The 27,540-nt window shown below is 34.2% G+C and overlaps 1 protein-coding gene across 3 annotated transcripts; it reads right to left on the bottom strand.

Annotated features, from left to right (window-relative positions):
* Positions 1-271: 271 nt before the first annotated feature.
* On the bottom strand, positions 272-25,689 carry NDNF (neuron derived neurotrophic factor). Of its 3 annotated transcripts, XM_087936193.1 has the most exons (5): positions 25,576-25,689; positions 24,824-25,097; positions 7,536-7,730; positions 6,618-6,742; positions 272-3,039 (listed from the first exon to the last, which is right to left on the bottom strand). In XM_087936193.1, exons 3-5 carry the CDS (start codon positions 7,727-7,729, stop codon positions 1,646-1,648), a joined length of 1,713 nt encoding a protein of 570 aa, XP_087792319.1. In that variant the 5' UTR covers position 7,730; positions 24,824-25,097; positions 25,576-25,689; the 3' UTR covers positions 272-1,645. The 3 variants fall into 3 exon arrangements, with proteins under 3 accessions (XP_087792319.1, XP_026553780.1, XP_087792321.1); XM_026697995.2 differs by lacking the exons at positions 24,824-25,097; positions 25,576-25,689 and adding an exon at positions 20,369-20,428; XM_087936195.1 differs by lacking the exons at positions 24,824-25,097; positions 25,576-25,689 and having other exon boundaries at positions 6,618-6,741; positions 7,534-7,659.
* Positions 25,690-27,540: the final 1,851 nt, after the last annotated feature.

Here is a 27,540-nt window from a genome sequence, read left to right as displayed (position 1 = left end):
CATATCACCAAGAAAACATATAATTTTTCTTGGCATTTCTTTCTTTGTCCATTTTGTTCATCTCCAAAAAAGTGGCTATATAATTAAAGTACCATAATGAATTGGACTTTCTCCTCTGAAAGTAAAAGCAGAAGGTACCCAAACTCTCTGAAACAGGGGGAACTAGATCCTTTAGAGAGTTACAATATATACATACATCATACATACATATATATGAATACATATATACATACATACACATACAAACACACACATACATACATACATGATGTATATGCCCACATATATTTATTTTTGTATTTTTACAAAGACAGTCCTTCCCATTGGTCAGCATTTGATCAGAAAAGTGTTTTCACACTTTATGCCCACATTATTCTTTATTGTAATCAGTTTTGCATCTTTTTCAGATTTTATCTGCCGCCAGAGAAAATATTACCTTTCCTATCTATTTCATTCAATTTGTCTTCAAATTTTAAAGCTAGACATGTAGAGTAAATTCTGTTATTTTTCTATTTTAAAGAATACTATGAAAACAATTGCTATGATTGCTTTGTTTTCAGAAAACAAATGAAAACAAAAAAGAAACTGCTTGACGAAGATCTAACTTTTAATCTGATTTCTATGAAAATGCAGAAAATGAACATTATTAATAATCCCTGTTTGCGTTCCTTTCATTTGTATCTCTGAAGTGTTCAATATGTAGGTCACATAGTACAATTCAAAATATAATTACAATGATATAAATATATATAGGAATCAGCAAAAAGTAGGAAAGCCTGATTAGGCATTGAATTTTGCTTATTATATGATAGGCCAAGCTATTACCATGAATTAAAAGAAAGAGGCATCCATATCAGTGTCTTCAATTTTGAGCACAAGTAATTATTTCAATAGAAATGAAAGGATTGAACTGACAAATTGAAAAATATTTGAAATGTGCTAACAATTAATGATGTTCATATAATTACTAATTAAAGATGCTCAAAATGCATTCAGAATTATACAAATTTATGTATATGGCTACGTAGATATATGACACATCAATATGAATAGGAATGTATAATCTAATATTTTAATTTTATATACAGGAATATAATGACTGACAATTTTGTACATGAAATACATAAACTTTTTAAGCATTTAAAATTTACCAGGTAGGAATTTTTATTAACAATAAAACTGGAAATCTCAGTTAATATTTAATTTAGATCTATGCTTTTAACAGGAAAAGATTGTTCATAGTTTACAACATAGAAACATTGACATATTAAACAAGACAGTAAAAATAATTTACATAAACCATAGTCTATGATAAGGGATTGGATGGAAGTTTTGGTTCTTGTGCTAGCCTTTGATATGATAAAATAATTTAGAAGCACTTCATGCAATATGGAAGCAAAAAGCGCAGGTTCTTCAATATTTCCTGCTATCTTGATTATTTACTGATCATCAAACATAGACCACCAAATGCATGATAATGCAACCGTCAGATACCAACGAAGAGCACTAGTCTCAGTCTTTCTGTAAACATAAATATAGATGTTAATATCTCCTATACATAATACCAATACAGTTTACAACTTCTATTCTGTATACGTAGTTAGTAGATCCATTAATGTTCTGCTGATTTTTATGTAAAAAATCCCTAACAGAATTTTCTTGTTTTCACTAATTTGCTTTGATATTTGACAGAGTACCCACCATGTCCTATGACATAAACATCCAGAACATAGGATTTGCCAGGCTTTAGACCTTTAATTGTCTCTGTGGTAACTGCTTTTTGTAGGTTTTGACTGTGAAAATACTTACAGAGGACTTTTTCTGATTTTTTTCTCAAGTCTGGTCCCAGACACTGATTTTGTTCTCTTTTCTTTTTTTCCTCGTTATAATCATCACCTACTTCTTTCTTATAGATGCAAAACTTGTTTCTTTCTTGTGTACCTAGCCATGCCACTGTGACCGAGGAACATGTGCGGAGTTTATCAAAGGCTTTAATTCTTGTATCTTCAGGAAGAGATGGAAATGACTGCTTATTGGCCCTTGTTGTGGCCAAAAACTTCAATATGGAAGCTCCCTTCTTATTTCCTTTCAGTCGGATGAGGTATTTGGCTTTTGGCTTTCCCCTAAGTTGAAACTGATGGACGCCCTCAACATTTTGAGACAACAGAAGTTTTCCATCTCTTTTGATTTGTATTTGTATGGCATTGAGACATGAGTGAACGAAAAATGTAACTTTTTGATGTGATGAAACAGGAGCAAACCGCAAAAATTTGGTGCCTTTTCTCTTGACAAACACATCTGTAACCTTCCCATCTTTTAAATCAACTGTCTTCTGTTTAGCCTCTTCTTTAGTTCTTGCAAAAGTACCAACATAGGCAGTACTCATATTTGTATTGACATTTACGGCAAATATATCAAAATAGTACTGTATACCAGGTTTCAGTTCAGATACAGTAAATATATTCTTGTTTCCAATGCATATCTTTTCCAGATCAACCTTAGGCTTTGAATAAAGTTTTGAATAAAGCTTTGGTGTTGGTTTTAAGAAGCTGCGTTCTTTGCCAGAATTACTGTTGGAAGAAAACCCAAAATGGGCAAAATCAAAAGGGCTAAAATCCAACCCAGGTTTAGGAGCCTTCATAAATGTATCTTCAGCACTCTGTTTAGTCTCCACAGCACAGAGACTTTTAAAATTGTGTTCTTTATTAATGACTACACAATATTGTATTGGCTGTTTCAATACTGAAGCTGTAGGGCTAGGTTTCCATGCCAAACTGACAGTTGTATGACCAAGAGAAGTGACATCAACTCTTGGATCATAAGGTAGTTCAGGATATGGTTGATCTGACTCTGGAGTTGTACTAGCATAGACTTTAAAGTTTGTATCCTTTTCTGTTGACCAGATTTCTAACTGATACAACCCAGAAGGTGAAGTAGAGGATAAAAAGTACTCAACATCATTTCCTCTGTATGAAAATAGCTCTGTGTCTTCCTCAGTAATAATCTGCTGATTCTGTTGTTCAAGTGGCTCAGGTTCACCTAGAAGAGACAAAAATGAAGGATTCTGAAACAAAGCAAACACAAAACAAAATATGGTTTCTAAAGGGAGGATATAAAAGTGTTGCCCCCCTAGGAAAACTAGACACGAAATATGATTAGATGAACTAGTTCTACTTTATTGCAAAGCTACATTAAAAGAAATGTTCAAGTCTGAAATTATAAATTTCCTACTACTTTTAATCAATTAAGATGGGTCCTCCCTAAGCTTCTTTGTCTGACAGTTAAGCCATTGGGTTGTCTCTCCTCCCTTGTCTGATCATTTCATCTGTATCCTTGTTCCTCAGTTTATTCTCACATACCACTACAAAATGTAAATACTTAAACCTGAAAAATGGTTTAAGTAATCTAAATTATAAATACTTAAATAGTTATTATTTTCCCAAGCAGCTCTAATTATTTCTCTGTCTCTTTGTTCTGATATATATAGAATAACAAAGTTGGAAGGGACCTTGGAGGTCTTCTAATCTAATCCCCTGCTTAGGCAGGAAACCCTACATCAATTCAGACAAATGGTTATCCAATCTCTTGTTAAAAACTTCCAGTGTTGGAGCATTTACAACTTCTGGAGGCAAGTTATTCCACTGATTAATTGTTCTAATTATCAGGAAATTTCTCCTTAGTTCTAGGTTGCTTCTCTCCTTGATTAGTTTTCACCCATTGCTTCTTGTCCTGCCCTCAGGTGCTTTGGAGAATAGCTTGACTCCCTCTTCTTTGTAGCAGCCCCTGAGATATTGGAAGACTGCTATCATGTCATCCCTAGTCCTTCTTTACACACACACACACAGAGAGAGAGAGAGACATCAATAAATAATAACACTTTGCAGATCTCAGTATTATGTATCAAACTTAAAATAGATACCATATTGTATTATAAAATAATGCAATGCATTTCACAAAAGTCTATCAATACGTATTTAGTTGTACAATTCGAGCAAGCTTATGTTCATCAACATTCAAAATTATAGACAACACTGTTAACAACCTTGTTCCTGAAAAATGGTTTAAGTAATCTAAATTAATAAAGTTAGCAATTTATAGTTTACACAAATAATGTTGTACCCATAATATATGTATTTTGTAATATATGATTTGCATCTCATAATATAAAAAAATCAATTAATTACAAAAACAGAGGAGATTTTGAAAAAATGATGTTTTTATATGAAAAACTAAAATCAACTTTTGTGATAATTATAAAATGACATATAGGCATGTTTTCAAATCATTCAGATTGTATAAATAACATTGGATTCATATTGCGGCATTTAGGACAGCCAAAGACATTAGGAAAAACAACAAATGGCACCAGCAATCCAAAGCAATGGAGAATTTTATACAGTTATAGACTTGAGGAAGAAAGTCTCATAAATGTCATTCTCTAAATTAAAAATATACTACTATTATTACTACTAAAAATATTAATAAAAATATTAATAGTAAGATGCACAATAAAACATTTAATTTGTATACTTACCACAGTCACTTTATTTGCAATAGATGGCCATGTTAATTTTATAAATAAATAATTTCAAACATTGCACAGGTAAATAATGCATGATATATATAAAATATTGCTATATATAATAAATCCAGGGGTGGGATCCGACAGGGTTAACTACTGGTTCAGTGATTTACGATGTGCTTCCGTGCACACTGCGCACATGTGTAAATCTTTGTCAGCTTGCTGCCTGGACAGCTGAGCAGCACTGCGTGCAGGGAGGCAGCGTTTGAAAAAGCACCTTTTTCCTGCTTTTTCAACCGCAGCTGTGCCTCTCACGGCAGCTGAGGTTGAAAAAGCAGGAAATAAAGGACAGGTAAGAGCCCAAGCGGGTGGGTGGGCCAAAACAGCAGCAGACATAGAACTGTTGGTTCCATGTCTGCTGCTCTTCAGAGCTACCAGTTCTACAGAGCCGGACAGAACCGGTAGAATCCCATCCCTGAATAAATTCCTTCAAATTGCCATGAAAAGGCAGGTTGAGGCCATTGCTCTACCTTTCACAAAAGCCCCGATTACTAGGATATCATTTTTCTGTGTTATATTAATCTTATTGTTTAATTACTATTTCATGGCATTCTAGGCACTGTGGTGAAAATATCTTTCCTTACCTATTTTCATTGCTAAGCAGTTACATTCCAATAAAATCAAGTATTCAGACTCTGAAATGTTGAGCTTCTCCCAGAACTCAAAATAACAAATTCAAGCTATAGGACCTTTCAGGATCTAGTTTCACACCCTGGGAATCATATTTCTGTTAATCTTTGAATGACAGATGACTTTTTCATCTTTAAATCTAAGTTTAAAACTTTTGGGGGATTTTGGAAAATAGTGCTACTGATGAGAGGATTTAAGCTTCTGGACTGACCTTGGTTTTCCTGACTTTTTTTGTATATTGCTTAGTTTTATTAGTTGTAATAAAAGTAGTTTTTATATGGTCTAATGTAATTCCTTCAGAATTAAAGATCTCACTTTGTAATATAACTATTTTTTATATGTTTTAATTGATACGGTTTCATTTATTTCTGATGTTTAGCTTTTAAGGGTGATATAAAAACCCGTTAATATTGTATTTTATTAGAAAAAGAAAAATACAACAAAGGACCTTCATATATATTGAAAACATTAGTTTTAAAATATCTAAATATGCAATAAATACATATTCCTGTTACAAAAGAAAAACCATCAATATAGAGCAGGTTGCCCGCTCCCCTCATAAGTTTTTTTTCTCCAATATCCTATCTCAAAAATTAGAGTTCTATATCAGATAGGTAGTTCTGTTGTAGAATACACATGAGAAGCATGGTGGAATGTTTTGTTGTACAGGTAGTCCTTAACTTACAACAGTTCATTCAATGACGGTTCAAAGGCCCTGAAAAAAGAGTTTTTCACATGTCGATCATTGCAGCATCCCCGTGGTCATGTGATCAAAATTCAGATGCTTGACAACTGATTCATACTCATGATGGTTGCAGTGTCCTGGGTTTTGTGATTGCCTGTTGCTACCTTCTGACAAGCAAAGTCAATGGGGAATCCAGATTTACTTAACACTGCGTTACTAACCTAACAATTGTAGTGATTCACTTAATACCATAACTGTGGCAAGGAAAGTCATAAAATGGGACAAAACTCACTTAACAGTCATCTCATTAAACAACAGAAACTTGGGGTTAAATTGTGGTTGAAAGTCTCTGCATATATGATGTAAATGGTTGCTTATTTTAGCAGAACGTATTTATATGTATGTAGGGTACATATAAAGAATTGTGGCTACACTTAAGATTAGTGGAGTAGAAGAACAGGTGAAATAAGACATCCTTCTCTATTGGTTTGTGATTATCTCCAATTTTTTGCCTGTTTAATGCAACATTTTCAGAACTTTTAACTAGCAGAATAACTTTTTAATGAATCAGCAAACATGTAATCTATCATTCAATTATTACAAATTAATTCTTATTCACTAATTTTTAAGCAGCAACTAGTGATGGTAGTATATTGGTATGTCAGCTTATTCACATTTAACAAAATTAATAATATTTGTTTGGTTTTTACTGTAATTTACCTGAGCCTTCTCCACTTGACTCTTCAGGGAGGTCTTGCAAACTCAGTTTCCATTCCAAAGGTGTATCACAAGGAGTCACTGTAACTGCAAATGGTGTATTATCTTCCTCTACCACAAAAAAAAACCTATGGACAGATGAATAAAAGCATAACTTTCTTCACAATACAAAAGTAAAGACACACAGAGAAAAACCAGAATCTATGTAATTCATATATTGAACTATGGGGTCCTTGATGCACTCTGAAGTTTGTTATTTGTTTGCAATTTCATTTCATTCCCAACTAGGAAACATCATCAGTGCTAGTGATTGTGGCAATTGTTCCTTTTGTGTATATTGCAGCTTGCCCTGCCATTATTGGTGGGATATGGTTTGTCCTTGGTAAAGCCTTGATTAGGATATAGTTTTTTGCTTGATTTGGTTCATTTGATGTGGTTTGTCTGATGCTGTTTATATGGCTATAGGCTGCTGGAGAAGTTGTATTCTGATCTTCTTGTTTCCTGTTCTTAGCTTCTTTATTGTCTCTTTTGAATGGTATATGAATGTGGTTTAATTCTATGCGCCTATTGATGACAGATTTGTCTGAATGCCAAACTTCCTGGAAATTAACGGGAAGGGGAATATACTGTACTTTCAGATTTGCAAGAGTCTGTTAAAATAATCTCAATAAAGATAATGATAAAGTAAAAAAATAGAATTAGGTGATCTGGCCATGTTTCCTGTCTGGTCTACGTCACAAAGTGGACACTGGGCGACCCTGAGCCAATTCCTTTCTCTCAGCCCTAAGAAGAAGACAATGGCAAGTGTTGCTGAGAAAATTGAATGAACTTGTCCATATAGTTGCCAGGAATCTGACTGAAAGAACAGACACAAGACAAGTTATATATCTTCTTAACTTTTCATTACATGAATCAATATACCGTTTGGGTGTTCCTCTGAAGAGATAACTACTGATCTCTGCTCCATCGGGCAGTACTGAAGAATCGTGGAAAAAAGTTTTGTCCTGGATTTGCATCTGAAAAAGTTCTTCATCTCTAGTAGGTAGTTTCTGCATCCAGGAGCTAAATGGCAGCAGAAGGAAGAGGTAGAAAATGGAGCAGCTCATCAAAAGCATCCTAGAGAAATAAAAATGATACACTATAAATCATATTGTAAATATGTTAGGGCTATTAACCCCAGAGAAAAACGAACTGAAGCGTTAGCATTGATAAATTGATACACTGACTTTCCTGTCTTATCCAAATAGCCCACCAATCTCTACTGATTTTTTCTTATCCCTATATCTTTCCAAAGTCTCAAATTAGAATGTTTTAAGTTTACTACTCTGTGTACAAGAAACATTCAGCAGAGGATCATTAATAAACAGAGCTCCTCCCACACTCAAGATAGGCTTTTCAAAACAGAAAAGGAAAATATAGGGAAAGACTTCATTTATTTTTTAATCTTTCCTTTAAAATTCCACCATTTATACAGGTACTTCTTAATTTACAACTGTTGTTTAGCAACTCTTCGAAGTTATAATGGACCCCCCAAAAAAGCTACTTATGACTCACTTTTGAAGCTACAATAGCTGCATGAAATCACGTGGACACTTGGCAAACAGCTCGCCTTTATACTGCAATTTTCAATGTTTTTTGCTGTTTTCAGAAAAAACTTTTTTACTTCTGATTTCCAGTAAAAAAAAAGGGGGGGGGGTTTCTGGGTACAATTGATTCATTTAATAACTACAGTGTTCATTTAACACTTAACAAGTGCCATGTTTACTTAATGCAACAAAGGTCATAAAATCAGTCACAGTTGTGTGGCTTCTCCATTTTGGCTTTCTTTTGTAAAATAAATGATGACATGGTGTAATTTGCCATCTGGGGACATATTTACCTAGTTTTAAGAACTGCTAAGGACCAGCTGATTTTTACTATATCTTGATAATTAAGGAACTCAACGATGGTGTAGTTCCTTTTTCACCTGTCATGTCAATAGGATCATCTAAAGCTTTACAGTCGGAGAACTTTTAACTGAAGGTTTAGATATAATGAAACATCTAGACTTACTATAAATACAATACTAACATTTACACAAATATCAAAACAATCTAATTTAGTATGTCATAAATTTAAATATATTACATAAGAAATTAATCCAATCCTTCTTATGGGGAATTTTAAGAACTGTTTTTTACATTTCATCCATATTTTTTTTAAGGGATAATCTGCGGAGTCTGCAAATGTTTCCTCGGGAATTAAAGTATGGATCATTTTTATTAATAGGGCTTGTCTGTAGCTCTTTTTCAGATTCATTAGGTTGCTTCAAAAGAAACCAGTAGTTTTCAAATGCCCTAAAAACATGACCCGCATCCTTTTTCAAAACAGCATAAAATGAAGTCATCAGTGGACACACTGCAAACAAAACCAAAGGAGACAATTCACTTCATTTTCTGACAATTTGTAAATTCATGAGACTTGTAAAACATCAAACTAGTACTACAACAAAAGTTCTGGATTTATTGGAAGCAAATACATCTGGAATAAATAAATCTAAATGTTTAATTACAGAGAGTTGAAAGTACATGATTATAATTTAGTGGGGATAATTTCAAAGAACAGCTTGCCACAGGCATTTATGTACTGTATTTCTTTAACCATAGCAGGGAATGTTTTGTAACCCTCAAATCCTATTTTTAAATGTGAGTGAATTTAGTTTTGCATGAATTACCCATTTGATAATAAATCTGCAGGATACAACTTAACTGTAACCTTTAAAAATCAAAGAGGACTATGTAACATAGTTAAAACTGGACTTTGGGGACTATGCATTATTCCATTAAGCAACCTCATGCTTGAGGATATTAAATTTAGCAGCAGGAATTGGCTTCATACTCCGAAAAATTACTGTTAAGTGACAGATCACTTAAAATAGGATGATTTCTAACTCTAAAAAAATATTCCATATATATTGTAAGAACACACATATATAAGTAGAATTTTTGTAAAAATAAATAAATCAGAGCATGTGTGTGTGTCTGGTGCTCAGTGTACCGACTCAATTGCTCAATTGCAGTATGATGCTGCAGCATCCTGCAGTCATGTTATCACCATTTGTGACCTTCACTGCCAGCTTCTGACAAACAAAATAAATGGGGAAACAGGCAGGAGGTTGCAATTGGCAACCACATAACATCATGCTTAATGATGGTGTGGGATTTGATTAATGACACTAACTAAAAATCATGGAAACAGCATAGTCATAGTCAAATCTCCAACAGCCAACCAACCAAAATCACTTTAGGTATCTTCAGGAGACAAGGAGGCAGTAATCCACAGCACATGTTACCACTAAGCAGAAATTAAACCAAGATATACTAATACCCTTGACATTATTTTTGTGTGAATTTTAGAGGATATGCATAAACCAGTGCACATCTTTGATATTACCTATAGCATTCTATCTACTTTTCTTTGAAGCATGATACACACTAATCCACCAACATAAAAATCCAGCTTCATTTGCACCACAGTTATCCTGAGAGATCCAGTGTTTGATATGGTCCTTTTGGTGGAAATAACCAACAGTCTTATGGCACTTGTGCATAACAGCATTGGTACAATGCCGATTGGGATAAACAAGGTTTCTCTCAAGTAGTTCAAAATCTGGCATGAAATGGACATAAATGTTGAGACGTTGCTTACAGCAGTCCACAAATTTGCTCACAGCATCAGTGATGCAGAGAAGGTTTCACCTGTTTTTTGAAGTAAAAAGAACTAGTAATCTGGGACAACTATATGAAGCAGGCACTAGAATCAGTTAGTCCAAAACATTTTGAATATGGTCATCCAATGTTATCTTATGCAACAGCACAGATGTCAGATCTGATGCTTCAGACCACACTGATGTTTTATGCCTGTTTCAAACAATGTTTAGCTATGTTCCTTACCTGATAATAGGTAACTTTTTTCTAGTTAGTAACATGTTACCTTGTGCTACCAAAGATTAGAAGTCCTCTCGGAGGTTGCATAAACACAGATTTAAACATCCGTAGAGTTCAAAAATGCCTACTTGTCTTTCACTACTAATCCTTCGCAATCAATGCAGTTAGAATAGCATTGGTCTACAAGTGCAAGCTTGAAGTGCTTCTATAGCATGTGGTTCTTGAACACACAATATATCAACTTTGGTTTTAAGGAGCAATCTCTCTGCTTCTTACCGCTACCATTATGTGTCATGGACTTAGAAAGAGAATTCAATTTCTTTTCTTTCTTTACCCTTAGCTCTTGACAACAGAATATAATAGTAAATGCCTAGGACATCAATATCACCCCAATATCATCAATATCAACTGGGCGACATTTCTTCCCCAGCACTAGGCTCTTCCTCAGCCTTACAAACAATGTGTATTTGTAACACTAGCAAAAGAGATGTATTAAAATCAAGCCTCCTTATTGCATCTTTCCCTCTCTTGACCAACAAACTTTGGCATTTTGACATAAAATATTCTGTCTAACCTTCTAACTTGTCTAATTTTTCCAGCCATGCTTGCTTGGTGAAATTTTTTAGATAGAAACTGATATAATTTGGAAAATATCTAGTAAGCAGTAGTATAAATACATAGAACACTAATTGGAATAATTATTTTCCCAAAATAAACAAGGACACCTTACGGAGGGAGGGGGAAAGGAAAATGATTTTATTCATTTATTTATTTATTTACTCATATACTGCTCCATAGTACTTTATAGCATTCTATGGACAGTTTTACAATGCCAGCAAATCGCCCCCAACTATATGGGTTGTCATTTTACCAAGCTCGGAAGGATGGAAAACTAGGTTAACCTTAAGCCCCCTCAGGACTGAATTCCAGGCTATGGGCAGTTTGCCTGCAATGTTAGACTTAACCACTCTGCACACTGAACAAGAAGAATGATTATGAGTTCCAGGCATAAGAATGGATCTAAGTTTCCCTAGTTGTAGTCCAACTGTTCGATTAACACAGAACTCAAAAGGGACTAATCTAAAACCAAAAGAATAGCAGGTGGGGACCCTGAGTAATATTGGCTTGGATTGGATTGGCAGGAAGACAGATATTTTTCAGGAACAAAAGCATATACATAATGCTGAAATTAATATTCACTGTCAACAATTTTGTTCTGATAAATTCATTTTTGTGAATTTTTGTTGTTCTTTTAGAGAAATGCCACCAAATGTCAATCATGCATTTCAAGATTACAAAATGTTCAAGTATACATGAGGACTGCCGGCTCAATGCTCAGAAAACCATGAACTCTGGATAACAAAATCCATACCCAGATATAATGCTAAGTTTATCAAGCTTAATCTTTAAATTAGAGAACCTCCATTCACAATCCAATTTGAATTAGTTCATCATGTCAGGTTATAATTTCATTTGCAAAAATGTCTATTAATGTTCTGAGATACTTTCATTACTAAAGTAATTTTGTATTCACATGTTAAGGAATGCATTCTAAAATTGTAAAAATAGTAATGAGGGGAAAACATACACAGCTAGAAAGCATAATACAGTCACAAGTTCTATCAAAATCAAATTACCAAAGTACTTAATTGATTGATTGCTTGTTCAATGTCTTCCTATAGGGAAAAGGTTAGAAAAAAGATACTATATAGTTAGAAATGTAGGTCAGACTGAAACCAAAAATGAGAGAACATATGAACAATCTGAAAACCTTCTAACTTCCTTTGTTAAGAATGCCAATTTTGTGAGAATTAAATCTAAATTTTAGAAGAGGAATGAGAAAACAATATTTCAGGGAGAGAGGTAATTAGTTCAGAGTTAAAAATATTCGTGCTTCTGGATGTTCTGGGGAATTTGGTAGACATATGTAAAACTGTCTGAGAAAGGATGCCTGCATCAGTTGCTTTTCTGTTTTGCATTATTATTTCCAGATTAAGTGATTTTGGAAAGTCTATAAAGGGAATTTCATTTTTTTTAATTAAATAGCCTAGTTGTATTACAAACCCAACAGCCTGTTTCTAAGGCATCAGGAGGCTTAGCAAACATTTACCACTCACCTATAGATGGATATTACTTACAGTAAAAGCAGAAAGCATTGTCACTGAAGGCATTTTACAATGAAATAATCAAAAATTAAATAAATTTAGTTTTCAGGTAATTAAACATTATACAGTATATTATGTGGCAAATGAGGATTGTGCTTGGCTAAATAACTCGGAATTTTCAAAAAAATGTAATTAAAAAAGAAAATTGGCAAATCCACAGCTTAGATACGGAGAAACAACTTAGGAGAAACAACCTAGGATAAATTATTATTCTTGTTACCTAGTTAATATTGCTTTTATTTCTTTTTAAATCTGAAGCAAAACTGAGTGAATATTATGAAAAAACTAAAAGCTGAAATCTACCATTTGAGCTTCTAATAAAAGAGCAATTTAAAATTAGCTAACATTAAAGTTTTCTGTGTTCTGTTAGACAAAAAATTATAATTAGATTTATTTATCAGAATTTCCTTAATTAATGGCATTTTTGAAAGTCTGTATTTGGCCTCCTAGCACCATCTAAATTATGATAAAATCCCTTGTAAATTATAGTAAATTGGGGCATGGAATCAGTTGCTTGCATGAAAAAAAACCTTAAGTTTATTTTAAGGTGATGCTCATACTTGATGCAAATCCAAATCTCAATCACTCTACAAACTGTGTCTGACTTTGAATGAATACACAATAGAGTGACATTAATATTCATTTATTATTAAATATGTATGCCCATGTCCACAAAATAGCTCTCATCAAAACAACAAGTTTTAAATGGAATAAAATAAATTAATATTTATTTAACATACTTCCACAAATATGCATGTTTTCTATCTCTGTGGATCATATTTTCCATTTGTTTATTTATATCTTATTGAAAGTCTTGATAACTATAATAAAAACCAATACAAATTAAACTAGAATGAAAAAAAGAAAGGCATTCTCAAACTGTATGCTCTCTCCATTGCTCTTCTCTTTATATACCAATGACTGAATCTCAAGGGAACTGTCTGTTAAAGTTCTGAAGTTTGCAGATGATACAACGGTCATTGGCCTCATTTGAGACAATGATGAGTCTCCATCTACAATAGATGGAAGGTGGAACCACTGACCTTGTGGTGCAACCTAACAATCCGGAACTGAATATGCTTAAAACTATAGTGATGAGAATGGATTTTAGGAGGAGCCCCTTCTACTGTATTTGACAGGACAGTATCACCATTAAGACTTGAAATGGACACTTAACATTAGAACCATCATTAAAAAGCACAACAAAGAATGTTCTTTCTGTGTCAACTCAGAAAGTTCAGTCTACCTCAGGAGCTTCTAGTACAGTTTTACAGAACAATTGTTGAGTCTGTTAAGACTACAGAAATAATAAATGCAACAAGTCTGCCTTACATAGAAGACCTGTATATTGCATGAATCAAAAACAGTGATGGGATTAAAATAATTTAACAACCAGTTCTCCCAGGGTCTCCCAGGGCTGTCCTGAGAGGCATGGCCCATCCCTGTCTTCCAGCTTCGCCACACATGCGGAATGAGCCTCCCAACCTGACTCTGAGTGAACCAGTTGTTAAACCTTCTGCTACCAAAGTGAATCCTGGGCACTACGCTGTGATGGAGAAACAGGCAATAGAGCAGCTGGCAAGAGGGGAGGAGGAGAACCAGGAAGAAAAAAGAGGGAAAGCAGCATTCTCCTTCCCTCGGGCCGGCCACTCTGTTGCCTGTTTCTCCACTACAGGGCAGCGCAATGCCCAGGATCCATTTTGATAGTGGGGGGATGGGGTGTAATTTAACAACTGGTTTACCTGAATAGGTGTGAACCAGCTGAATCTCACCACTGGTCAAAAGGAATGCTGAACAGATATCTGCAGACACCTCACATCCTGGACATAAACTGTTTCAACTCTTTCCCTTGTGACAGTGCCAAGACAACTAGACACAGGGACAGTTTTTTCCTTATCCCATCAATCTGCTGAACACCTAATTCTAGCAGTTCTGTCTTATATGTGTGTGTATATTAACTCATCCAGTGCAGCTATAGTTATTATTATTTTCTTTAGTTCCACCTTTTATTGGTACATTCTTCTTTTTCTCTATGTTGCTTTGAAAGTACACTGAATGATTCTGTACCAGAGACAAATTCCTTGTGTGCTGAATAACACTTGTCCAAATAAAGCATCCAATTTAATTCAATTCAAATGGGAAAAAAAGAAAAAGCTAAAAGTGGACAAAGAAAAAAGGTAGAAGAAAAAATAGCAGAAAAAAATTTAAAGATATAAGGAATGACATCTGATCTTCCTCACAGCAGTTGTAAGTACAATTATACATTAACTTATCTCTCTAAAGTTACATAATGACTCTTTTCTATTCTAATCAAAACCTTAAGTTATAAGTTCATTTGTTTTCTTTTTTATGCAAAATTTCCATAAAAGATTTCCAGTCGCTGGCTCACATTTTCTCAAGGCAGAAGGAACCATAGTGTGAAATTCTCCTTCTACAAAGCAAACAAACTTCTGATACAAGTCAATTGTTATTGCAATCCATTAATTGGCCAAAATAAAGCTCACTGCCAAAAGCAATTGCCACTAAGATGAACTTTTGCACAAACAGGTAAATGAATACATGCATAGCTTGTAACAAAGAACTTGTTTTTCAGTACAAAAATGTACAGTATTGTACCTTGCCTAAGTGTTCCACATTAATATTTTAGTTCTATTCATTACAGTAAATCATTATTTCTTCTTATATTGAAATAATGTGCCCTAATTATTACTCCATAAAATATCATTACATATAAATATAACTTTTTTATTTTTGTTGCATATGTCAATTCATTATTTATTTCACCACTACCATCATCATCATCATCTAGCCATTGTCTATCTATCCACTGCAGGATGAGGGCCTCTTCTGCATGTTTCCAACCAATACTGTCTTAAGCTTTCTTTTGCCAATTGAGCCTGCAAAATTTGCTGAAGTCATCGCTCTATCTTGTTTTAGGTCTCTTTTGTGGACACTTTTTATCAAGCGGAATCCATTCTATGACTGCCTTGGTTCACCTGCCATTAGTTCTTCCTGCTACATGACCATCCAATTTCCTTTTCAATTCTTTTACAGTTTTGACACCTCCATATATTTTTGTTCATTCTCTAATCCATGTGCAGATCTTTCTAACTTGTATGCCAATCATATCTTTCCATGGCTCTTTGTACCACTCTTGACTGTGAGGTTAGTGTCCATGTTTCACTGGAATATGTTAAAACAGGAAACACACACTGATCGAAAACTTTTCTCTTCAGGCATAGAGGGAGGTTGTTCTTGAAAATTATTCTTAACTTGCCAAATAACTGTCAACCACATTTAATACACTGTTCAATTTACTTTTTTGTATCACCTTCATTATTTATTTAATCATACAAATAATTCCCACAGTAGCTCTTGATAAAATAGTAACATGATTTATGGTAAACTCATCTTACTGATTTCAGTGGCAATTAATTACAGCTACTTTATAACATTTCTTGGGGGAGCAAGTTTTTCAAATTGTAGTAATAATAATTCTGAAACCAATAAATTGATCCTTTAAGCAATATATTCTTGCTGCTGATTTTTTTTCACTACATGTTATGACTTTCTGACTTTCTCCAGTTCTGAAGCAATCATATTCTAGAGTTCTGATTTTCTCCCCTGGGTTATTAAGAGCAAATCTTACAGCCTACTTCAATCTTTTAAAATAATAAATCATCTTCTTGTGTTTTTTTTATTTTCAGTTTGAGTCTTTCCTGGTATTTGAACAGAACATTTAGAATTCATTAAATATGCTATCTGTGGATACATTTTGATTGAAAGAAAGGTGACAGCAATACACTCATTTATAAGCATAAATAAAACCCCATTGATGAAAGAAGATTAAAAATGTTTTCTTTACTTCATCAAGGCAAAGGAATTGTGTATATGTTCTCTTCAATATCAATTGCTATTCTGGCAGCTGTTTCTCATAAATACACATTTTTCTTAAAATTTATACTTACAATCTTTGGCTCATATGCAGCCTGATCATATAGAGGTTTATTCAAAGGTTTATTTCATATAATTATGCATGAAGTTGCATTCTTTAAAGTCATACTATGCCCATCATTTTTTTATGCATTGAAACAAGCATACTTATTCAGTTTTTATTTGGAGAAAAAATAACCATACAAACTTGATCTTGATCTTGATCTTGATCTTCTCATTCTCATTATTTTTCTGTGGAAAAACACTTCTTCCTAAGTGCTATTTACCATTAAAGCTCTCCTAATTACAAAACACCTTTGAAGACAACTATCATTCAAGTAGGAAATAGTCATGATAGAAACCAGTGAAAGTTTCCACTCTGGAATTTGGGTGGGGGTGGAGAATGGGTTCTTGTACGTAGACACGTACAGTACATGGGCACATGTGTGTATGCATGCATATTCAACTTTAAAGCATCAAAATTTCTGTATTGCACATATGCAGTTTACAACAGTAGCTTATACCAAAATTCTTTTTTATTCTTCCTTACCAATGCGTTTTAGCATAACATGAATATAATGGCTACAAATCAGTATTTATAACAGCACATATGTTAATTCAGTTAATTTGTGAGTTAATCCTTATACCTGAAATAACTGAACAATTATGAAATGGTACAATATGGACTCAAAAAAAAAGGAAGAAGAAGTGGAGTATTCAGGTAATAAAAACAGTAACTTGTTTTAAAAAGGCTAAAATGTTTCTGCTGACTTTCAAATCAGCAGCCTTCCATTTAGTCAAGTATTATAATAATTCAGCTCTTTGTAAATTTATGATAAAGTGTAGCTTTAAAAAATAGCAAAGCATAGAACCTATTGACTCATTTGGAGGAACATTCCATGGTCTACAAATTAACTGTTGGATTTAATCTGCACTCATCTGAAGCACACTAAATGAACCGAATAGGTGCCCTTAAGGAGATATAATGTGAAAAACACTACATTAGATCGAGCAGAAGAACATGCCCTATGCTTTGAATAGTGAGTATGAAATTAATACAAAATGTTGTTGTTAGTTTTTGTCCCATAGAATCAGTAGTTCTAGTGTGTCTTGTCTGATTGTGTTCTATAGGAAAACTTCCAATTATAAAAGATGGATAATGTTTCAGGTGGTAGTAGTATTATTTCAACTAAATTTAAATAGACTTGGTAAATATACCAATATCAGACATTATTTCCTATATTTAATTGTAACATCTACAATTTTATAATTAGACAATGTCTGATAAATAGGGGCAGGTATGATAAAACCTCAATAGCTAAGCGAATGTGCACATATAGCAATGAGGAAGTTGAAGATATCTCACATGTTCTATAGCACTGCAAGTTCTAAAGGGGCATCAAATCAACATATATTCTCCCTCTATTAGAGAGATTTCTAGGGAGATCAGATAATTTCTACACGAACCATCTCCTTCAGGATTCAAATCCAGCCACCACTGATGCAGTAGCAAAATTTGTGCTGCTGCAATGATAATAAACATCTCAAGAACTAAAGATCCTTGTTCATATGACTATTTTGCTTAGTTATTTTCCAATAATTTTTAGACAATGTATTTATTTTGATGTTTAACTTTTGGTCTGTGACTGTAATAGAGATTGATTCTGATAAATAGGAATTGCTATGTATACTACGTTAAGCTTCCAAGGAAAAGGTGAAAATAAATCTAACATAATATATCCATAAATATAAATAAATACCCTTCATTTATTTTATTCTAGTTCACCAGGTTATAAAAATATTGCACTTGTTTAAAAGAAACTCCACAAAAATATACTGAAATGTAGAATTTCAAAAGATTTACAATCACTATTACATGGTACCAATTGTACAACTGCCAAAATTAAAGGTAATGCATATATACATTACTTTAAAACTCAAACCATTTCTTATTTTTAAATCAACTGGTAAATCAAATCAAATCACGAAATATTTTTTCTTAAAGTGTATTGCATTTTAAAAAAAGAATTGTTTATTTCAATCATAATACCCTATGGACTTATAAGGTCCATTGTATGATTAGCACATGAAAAGTAATAGACAAAATTTACTTTATTTTATAAAAGAATCCAAAATAGCTTCATATTGATAGTATTTTTGTATATATCATTGGTTATATTACAATATGATCTTCGTAATATAAAAGTAATCAGTTACAAAAATAAAATAGTAAAATGTGTTACATTTGTATTTATAGCTGTACTTATTTTTTTTTCTCTTTTTAAGTGAAGAAAAGATAAATAACTGCTTGATAATTAAATTAAGTTAAATTTAAATAATTAAATTAAGCATTTGAATGCCAAGATTAAAAGCAGTCCTTTCAAAAAAAAGTCACGCAATTTAAAAAAATAATGAAAAATGTAATGCATTTAAACAAATGCATAATTAAGGCATACTTTCCTCTCTACAGCTGCACTGTAACTCAAGGTAGAATTCAGATGTTCTGAGGTCAAAGCTGTCTCTTCATTCCAAGAAAGCACCACAGACTAAATTTGGCATTACTTCATCTCAATTTAAGTTAGATTTTTGGACTGTTTTCCTTAGCATGTCTTTTAAACCTAATAGCCAAGTCTAAAACATTGTTTTTATCTGATCTTGAATATAATTACAAAATGTAATTGTTGATTATGTTTATTAAGTAATTTGTACTTTTTAAAAGGGTAGGACAGATATGTAAATGCACCAGCCTGATTTGTTTTGAAGAGACTTTTGTATTTAAGATACATGTTTTATATGGAATTGATAGGATTATGATAAAATTATCCTTTTTTAAAAACAAGAACAATATCTAAAACATGGGTTTGCACTAATTTATTGAAGATTTAAAGACTTCAAAGCTGCCTAATACTTAAATCAATTTAAGGTTTTTTTGTTTTGGTTTTTGCAAAAGTTAACATCTGACACATGCTTATCTTTAGATACTGCAAATATGTGTGTATGTATGCATGTAAATAAATTTACAGATATCAAAATCTGTAAATAAAAAATTAAATAAAAGTCAAATGTTATCTACTTATAATAAAATGAATGTATTACAAATAATTCCAAATCACTATGTATGGTATAGAATAACATATTATTTAATGAAAAATGTAACGGATTTTTAAAATGCGATGTATTTTTCTAGGCACTTATACTCAGACAATCATGTCTTAATTTATCATATGATACCAATAATACATAAAAATATTAATTGCAAAAATTGATCCAGAAGTTTTGAGATCATTATAATAAGTGACATAAAGAAACATATTAAACATCAGTAACAAAACAACTAGAAAAGTTATTATACATTTGCTATAAAGTAACAGGCTATCTAAAGCATGGAGAAAAGTCAAATCTTGGAGTTTAATTTTTTTTCCAACGCTATTAATAATAAATGGATCTGATATTAGTTTAAGTCTAAGCATAAGGGATGCTTATATTCTATTTCTATTTATTTCTCTATTAATATCTTAATCTGCTTACACTAATAGTTATGATACTGCAGATGTATATACCTGTAATAATTTTTGTACTATTTACTTTCATATATGCATCTAACAGGCATGTCTTGTATTAATCATTATATTAATCCTTTTTTAATATTAAGCTTTTGAGCGACAGTTACTCCAAATAATAATAATAATATGGCAGTAGCCTCAAATAGATCATATAAAATAGATCATACCTTTGTCAAGTAAACAAGCAACTGTCTTCTGACCAGTTGGCACAAACTGAAGGACTAAAGTAAAGGAGGACAAGCATTTTCATTCAGACGGAACAGCAAGAATCAAAAATGGCAGCCTAGACCTAAAATTATAATTGTCCAAATATATTTAATTTTTATAATACTAATACATAATAATCAAAGTTTAATAGACACATAACAAGTGGCTCAACTTAAATTATACATAAGTTGTTATTATAATATATGCAATAATAAACTATGACTGCCCAAAATTTTCAGAGAGAAATCTTTTCAAGCTCTATCTAAAGATATTTAGTTTTAACCCTAAAATGTTTTAAATATAATATTTCTAATCAACTCACCATAATCATACAATTAATGTGGACTATAAAACTCAATTCATTTTCAGTGGCTTCTAAAATATCAATTTGTGTGTGCATGAATGTCTGTGTAATAAAACATATTTAAAAATCCCTTTATACTAAAAAAAAATGTCATTTTTAAAAAAGAGTGAGAAGCGTTCAAAAGAATATTTGTAATAGGAATATGGCTGATAAAAATGATACATCATTGATATAAATAATTTTATTTTATAAGAGCCATTTGTGATAGGAATATTAGACAATTACATGTATATACATTTCTAGAAACATAAGTTTTACCTATATATGTTAAAAATAGCTGCATTATAAATGCAATATTGTAATGAACTACTACAAGTTGATGACAGAAATGTAAAAGATGAAGATGAAACTATTAGCCATTGTTTCATTCAGTGCAATTGTCTTTGAATGCTTATAAGATAAAACTACCGCAAAACATGGTTCAATCCTGCAAAGGTTTTAATATGAACCAGGCATTATGAATCAATTCACACCATTGTTTCTCTGCCTTCCAAAGAATTATCACATCCAATTCAACATACTAATTTTGACCTATAAACCTCTAAGTTATTTGTAACTTCAATAAGATGGAATGTATCTTCTTGTGTGAAGCTGCTTTTCTCTCTTTATAATCTTCAAAAGGATTTTTTTCCCCCTTCCTATGGCCCTCAGTAAAAAGTTTGAAGGTGGCCATGGAATAAAATGCCTTTTCATTATGGTCCCTCTGGTTTTGAAATACCTTTCCTGTACACCTGCTATTCCTATTTTATGCCAGGTGTCCTGTTGTCTAGGTTTTATTACTAATTCCTGTCTCTGACCTCTGATATAGCTTTTATGTAATATATAATAGTTTTATATAATAAATGTTACAACTGTTATGTAATAAGTGGTGTATTTTAGTCTCACTTCTTTGATATCTTCTATCAACCTTTTTTCTACATGCTGTTTCTAAATGTGGTTTCCACTGTTTTAATTTTATTCTAAATTCTTCAATGTCTTTGTATTCAAAATATCTGGAAAGAATAATAAATATTAATAAAATGTTTCTTCACAATCTGCATTAAATGACTATATAGGTTGTATACTGTATGCACGTAAATATCCTTGAAAGTTGAATTATTCAGGTTCTTGAATTTCTCTTCTAATATGCATTTCAAAATTATTCTATAGTTTTCTTACAAAAAGCAGTTTTAATATTATAGAATTATCCTATATTTCCATTATCTTTTATCTCTAAATACATTTCTGGATACTTCTTTAATGTAAAATTGCAGACATTGCAACTAAGACTTACACATGTTTACTCAGAAATAAAACAGCTGTGTTCATAGGACTGCAGTAAGTACTTCACTTTTGAAGTAATCCTATTAACAGTGGCACTCAATTCTGAGTAGACATGCACACAAATGGGCTAGTCAAATAGAGGTGTACGGAAAAATATCTGAGATAAAATCTGATACTTTCTGTTTTGGTTCACTTATCAAGTTTTAAAAAGGGAAAATCTAAGTCTCTCAAATGAATCTGAAATCATTTTTACAGAGTTGAGCAGAGACAGTAACTCACCAAATCCTTAAAAAAGATGTTATGATTGATTTTGATGAATAGGAATTGCTATGTATACTGTGTTAAGCTTCCAAGGAAAAGGTGAATATAATTCTAACATAGGTTTATCAATAAATATAAATAAATACCCTTCTTTTTTTATTCTAGTTCACCACGTTATAAAAATATCATATGTTATGATTAGAATTTGATCCCATATTACCATTATAATTCCCACACACTATTACTGATTCAAAAATAAACAGATTACATTTTTAAAATATTTTTTATTGTGAGCATCTATATTATTCTTTAATGAAAATTCACATACTCAGGTTGGTGCATTGTTTATTTTTAAAAAGAGGTCAAGAATAATAATAGAGTTGAAAAGCTATAAACAGAATTTCTGTTCCCTATCTTAGTCCATCTTTCCACTTGTTTCAAAGACAGCATTGTCTTTCCACCCCTTTCCCATTTCGCAGTGGTATTGGCAAACTATTGCACTGATCACTAACTTATCTAACTTGAAGAAAGTTATAATACTTAATCATGGAAATATTAAATAGGTCCAGTACAAGGAGTACAGATATTCACCAATATGTATGCATGCATGCATGCGTGTATGTATGCATGCATGTATGCATGTATGCATGTAGGCATGTAGGCATGTATGTATGTATAATATTATTTTGAGAGAGTTAAAAGTTCCATTTACAAATAATGAAGAGGTTCAATTCTGTTAACTAAAATGTCTAATACAAGCCATAAATTTTTACTTATTCTACTAGCACGTACTTTGCTTTAATTGTGACAATTTAAAGCAGGGCTATTGCCAAAATCAATTGCAAGGCTATTCCACCAGAATTTTCAAAAATGCATCAGTGTAAACTATTTAAAATCATCTAGAAAAGCATATTTATTTCTACAGAATGTATGCTTTATATATATATATATATTCCCACGATCAACTGTTACAGAAATTTAGAAAAGAAGCCAAAGCATTGATTTTTTTTTTTTGAAAATTTACATTACTGAAACTATTCTGACAGTGTTTTTAAACAACTGATTACACTTCAGCTTGATAGTTTAGATTTTGCTTTGGACAGGCTATGATGATGGTTTAGATGGAGGCAAGTCCCAGTATCCAATATCCTCTAAGTAGTTAGGCTGAACAAAACTTTGGAAGAAATTAACCTCACTCATAGGTGGAATTGTAAGAACTTACATTCGTGTGTTAGATACACTCTCTTCTTGCTTACTCTGCATTTCTTGCTTTCCCTTTTTTGCAACAACTTTCTGAATGCAAACCTGCTATATAAATGTCTGGTCGTAATTTATGAAAAACTTTAGAGTAGAAATAATAAATGGTTCACCTTAGGAAAGGACATGTTACTGTTGGATGGAAAGAGAACCAACATAATAAGCCAACATTCTATGCACCACAAATGAAAAGCTTTTAAGACAGGAACCTTCTACAAACTCATTGCGGTCCAATAAGTCTAATAGGGAGCCTTTGCTCCGTTCCTCATGTGTTACATCAAATAAACCACAGGGAAGGGGAAGGAACAGGACAGAAAGTAACTCTGGACTGAAGTGAAATAATGAAACCTTGTTGAGCGACTCTGCAAAGTCGAATCTCACTGAAACGGCCCCACACCACCAACCGGCAGGAGAAAAGATGAACAGCTCTTTCCTTCCCAGTGGTAGGCACACTGTTGTTAGGGAAAAGATACACATCCCAAGTGAAGACAACCGGGATTAAGACCGGGATATTTTGCCTCATCAAAAAATTGCGGAAAGCCAACAACAACCGCAAAAACCTAAAAAGAGAAACTGTGCTACCCTGCGATTGGGGGGAGAGAACAATCAGGCTTCATAAAACTTTACAGATTTAAGTTCCGAAGAGAGACCTTGTCTATCAAAAATTAAAATCTCCTTCTTGAGGTCTGAATCGTCTGACCTAAGTCGTCAATCTTTTTTCCGAGTTATATGCCGGGCAGTCCAATTACGGCAAGCAACCTAATGAATTGGTTGCGATTGAGATTGAACAAGGTGGAGAAAAAAAAAGAAAGAGTTGAGAGAAGAATGGCCATGTATTTTACAAGTTTCCAAAGCTGCTGCGACTTATTTCTCGCCCGCGCGCAGCCTCTGCGACGCTTCTAACAATTTTTTCCTGGAGTGGTTAATCGGGGCAGCCTGGGCAGGGCTGGAAGCTGAAGCCCAGATTCCCCTCCGTGGACTCGGGAGGGAGAATCAGGAACGGAGCAGATCTGGCTCCCCTTATTACGTCCCACAGCCAATCTATAGTCACTTCCAACTATTCTAAAGCATCAGCGAGATCCTCTCCCCAGAGGCTCCGGATTCCTTAGGCTCCCAAGCCAGGCGACCTAGGATGGCCCAGAGTTTCTCGGCTACTGTTGGAGCGTCCTCCCCTAACTCGGCGAGCGATCTCAGGGGCGAGCTGTGGCGAGCCTCCTCCAGCCGACGCTCCCTCACCCCGCCGTAAACCTGGCCCGCCGTCCCCGCTTACCTGAAGGGCCCGCGCCGACCTTGCCCCGAAGGAGGACCGAGATCGCCCGGAGCTCCTTGCCTGCCCAAGGAATAGCGGGACGAGGCAACGGGAAGCCTTTCCTCCAAGTCCGTAGCCCTCGCCGCCACTTACGTCGCGCTCGGTCGCTCGTTGGCTTTGATTTTGTTCTTTTTTTGTTTGTTTGTTTGTTTTTATTCTGTTTTGTTTTCAGCGGGCAGAAGGATGTCAGGCGAAAGCTGGTGAAATGGTTTCCATTCTTTCAGCGAGGAAAAGTCTCCAAAGGGAAAAATAAAGAGACTGAGAAGAAATGGGCGCTGGGAAGAGGGGAGAGGGTCTTTTGGGAGCCCGAAAGCGAACGGCCAGCAATTGAGGTTATTTTAACGTATTTTAGGCCGGTCGAGAGGGAGAGGCGTTTGTCCGCGCGAGCCTTACTCATTCGCTGCCTGCCCGGCTGGCTGAGTTAAACATGTGGTGTTCGCCCTGAATGTCACTTGAGCGCAGAGTACAAGAGAGCCTCTCCCCCCAAGCCCAGGCACAGCCCCCTGCTGCTCTCCCTCCCCGGCCCGTTGCCACCACACACGCTCCCTCGCGCACACAGCGCGCGCAGGACCGCCGAGCATCAACCAGGCGCCTGTGCAACGCCCGGCGGGGTCCCGTCGCGGGCGCCTTTTCTCTGCCGCTCCAGTTGTCGGGGGCGGGGGCGGGGGGCAAACGACGCAGCCCACCCCGCACACGCTTGAAGGCGGGCTTACCTCAGTCGGGGAGGAAGAATACCTCAAAGCCTTTCTTAAGCCGTGGCGAGGAAATCTTAGTTTTACCTCTTACGAAAAAGGTTCTTGTAGTTCCTGCGCTAATTTGGTCCAACGCCAGCCTTCTGGCAACCAGTTCAAAGCAGGTGTTTTAAGATATATAACCAACCGTGAGATATGCCTGCCCAGGTCATGAAGAGGAGTTTTTATGGCTACAGGACTGATTTTATTTATTTATTTATTTATTTATTTATTTAGTCAGGCAATTATAAGATAACAGGTATAAGTATAAACATAGTTATGGATACATGAAATGGATACATATAAGAAAAATAAAAGAAATAAAAATAAAAAAAGAAACAATAGGACAGGGATGGTAGGCATGTCAGTGCGCTTATGCACGCCCCCCCTTACAGACCTCTTAGGAAAGAGGGGTGAAGTCAATAGTAGACAGTACAAGCACAGTACAAGCCAGCATTTTGTAATTACACTTGCATCTGATCAACTTCCATGTTTCTCTTGTCCCCTTCATTCACAACATTATCTTGATGTTAATGGTGAAGGAAATTCCTGTTCTCTTCCTCTTCATCCGTGATGTTTTTTTGTAAGGAGATGCTAGAAAAAGATTGAGACTTTGGCATTTCAAACAATAGACCAAATAACTGAATCTTTATGCTGAACACCTGGAACCTACTGCTCTATCATTTTCTATTTCAAAATTAAAGTGTTCAGCAAAGAAAGAGAGAGAGAGAGAGAGGGTGGGGGGGGGAGGGGAGAGAGAGATCGACATTTAAGAATCAGATTAGATTTTATACATAGGATAACTATTTCACCAGATTCCATGAAACAACTCAGCTCAACATGTTCAATATGTTTCACCTAACAGAATTCAAAACAGGCTTTGAGCAAGCCTATATTATTACAGCTAATTTTATCCAGTAAATCTTAAAGCCAGAATATGTTCAAAGTAAAATATAAAGCCCAGATTATGACTTTGCATAGCCTCAAACAGTAGCATAATTGACAAGCACTAAATACAAGCAAGAGGTTTATGCTTGTGTCATCCAGTTTTACTGTAAGCACTTTTCAATCCAAACAGAAACAAAGCCATTATTAGTGTCATTCTACTAGCAGTTTTATGATTTTCAAATATTCACACTCAGTGTCAGAGAAAAAGAAATAACTAGGACTCCAAATTATGTGCCAAATTTGCAAGGTAACACAATGCTGTCATACCAAAATAGACCATATATTGGAAAACTTTTGCTTGTGACATTTTCTGAATTAGTGCTTCTTTACCAATATTAATTAGCTACTTTGTGAGATGGTCTATTGCAGGGCTGTCAAACTCTCCATGTCAGGGCAGCATCATGTGATGTATCATGACTTTTTCCTCTTGGCTAAACCGGGTGTGGGCATGGCCAGCACGTGACACATCCGGCCCACAGGCTGTGAGTTTGACAGCTCTAGTTTATTGTATCACCTGGTAAAAACTTATGGGGCAGGGCTTTGGTACTGTATCATCATAAAAATTAGAAACTGTATTTAAGCTTCTCTTAGCGGTTATACTATGTGCTAATATCAGAAAAATGAAAGAAAAAACATGAAATCATATTTAGGGCAATGTACCTTAAGTTTCTCATGATTTCTTTGTAGTTCAGTCACTAAGTTGTGTCTGACTCTTCGTAACCCATGGATCATAGCACCCTAGCATTATCCCCCCTTCCTTCACTGTCTCCCCGAGTCTGCCCAAACTCATGCCTACCGTGTCAATAGCAGGATCTAACCATCTCAATGTCTGCTGTCCCCTTTTCCTTTTGCCTTCAATCTTTCCCAAATCAGGATCTCTTCACATTTGGTAGCCGAATTATTTCAGCTTCGGTATCTGATTTCTAGTTGCATAAATATATAATTAGCATGTTTCAGCCTCAAAACAGATAGGCATTTGTTCTATTTATATGGGCAATG

The sequence above is a fragment of the Pseudonaja textilis genome, chromosome 6, assembly GCF_049901715.1.
Source record: "Pseudonaja textilis isolate UNSWEBS1 chromosome 6, rPseTex1.2, whole genome shotgun sequence".
NCBI classification, from domain to species: Eukaryota; Metazoa; Chordata; class Lepidosauria; order Squamata; family Elapidae; genus Pseudonaja; species Pseudonaja textilis.
The sequence above is the reverse complement of the archived record's forward strand: the minus strand, read 5'-3'. Positions and strand labels throughout refer to the sequence as shown.

What these genes read in the sequence shown, in the direction of transcription:
- NDNF (XM_087936193.1), bottom strand. Translation starts at nt 7,729, where the DNA reads ATGCTTTTGATGAGCTGCTCCATTTTCTACCTCTTCCTTCTGCTGCCA. An exon ending in TTCAGAGGAACACCCAAACG is followed by an intron (nt 6,743 to 7,535) that starts GTATATTGATTC and finishes ATCTGTCCATAG; the next exon opens with GTTTTTTTTTGTGGTAGAGG. An exon ending in GTCAAGTGGAGAAGGCTCAG is followed by an intron (nt 3,040 to 6,617) that starts GTAAATTACAGT and finishes TGTCTCTTCTAG; the next exon opens with GTGAACCTGAGCCACTTGAA.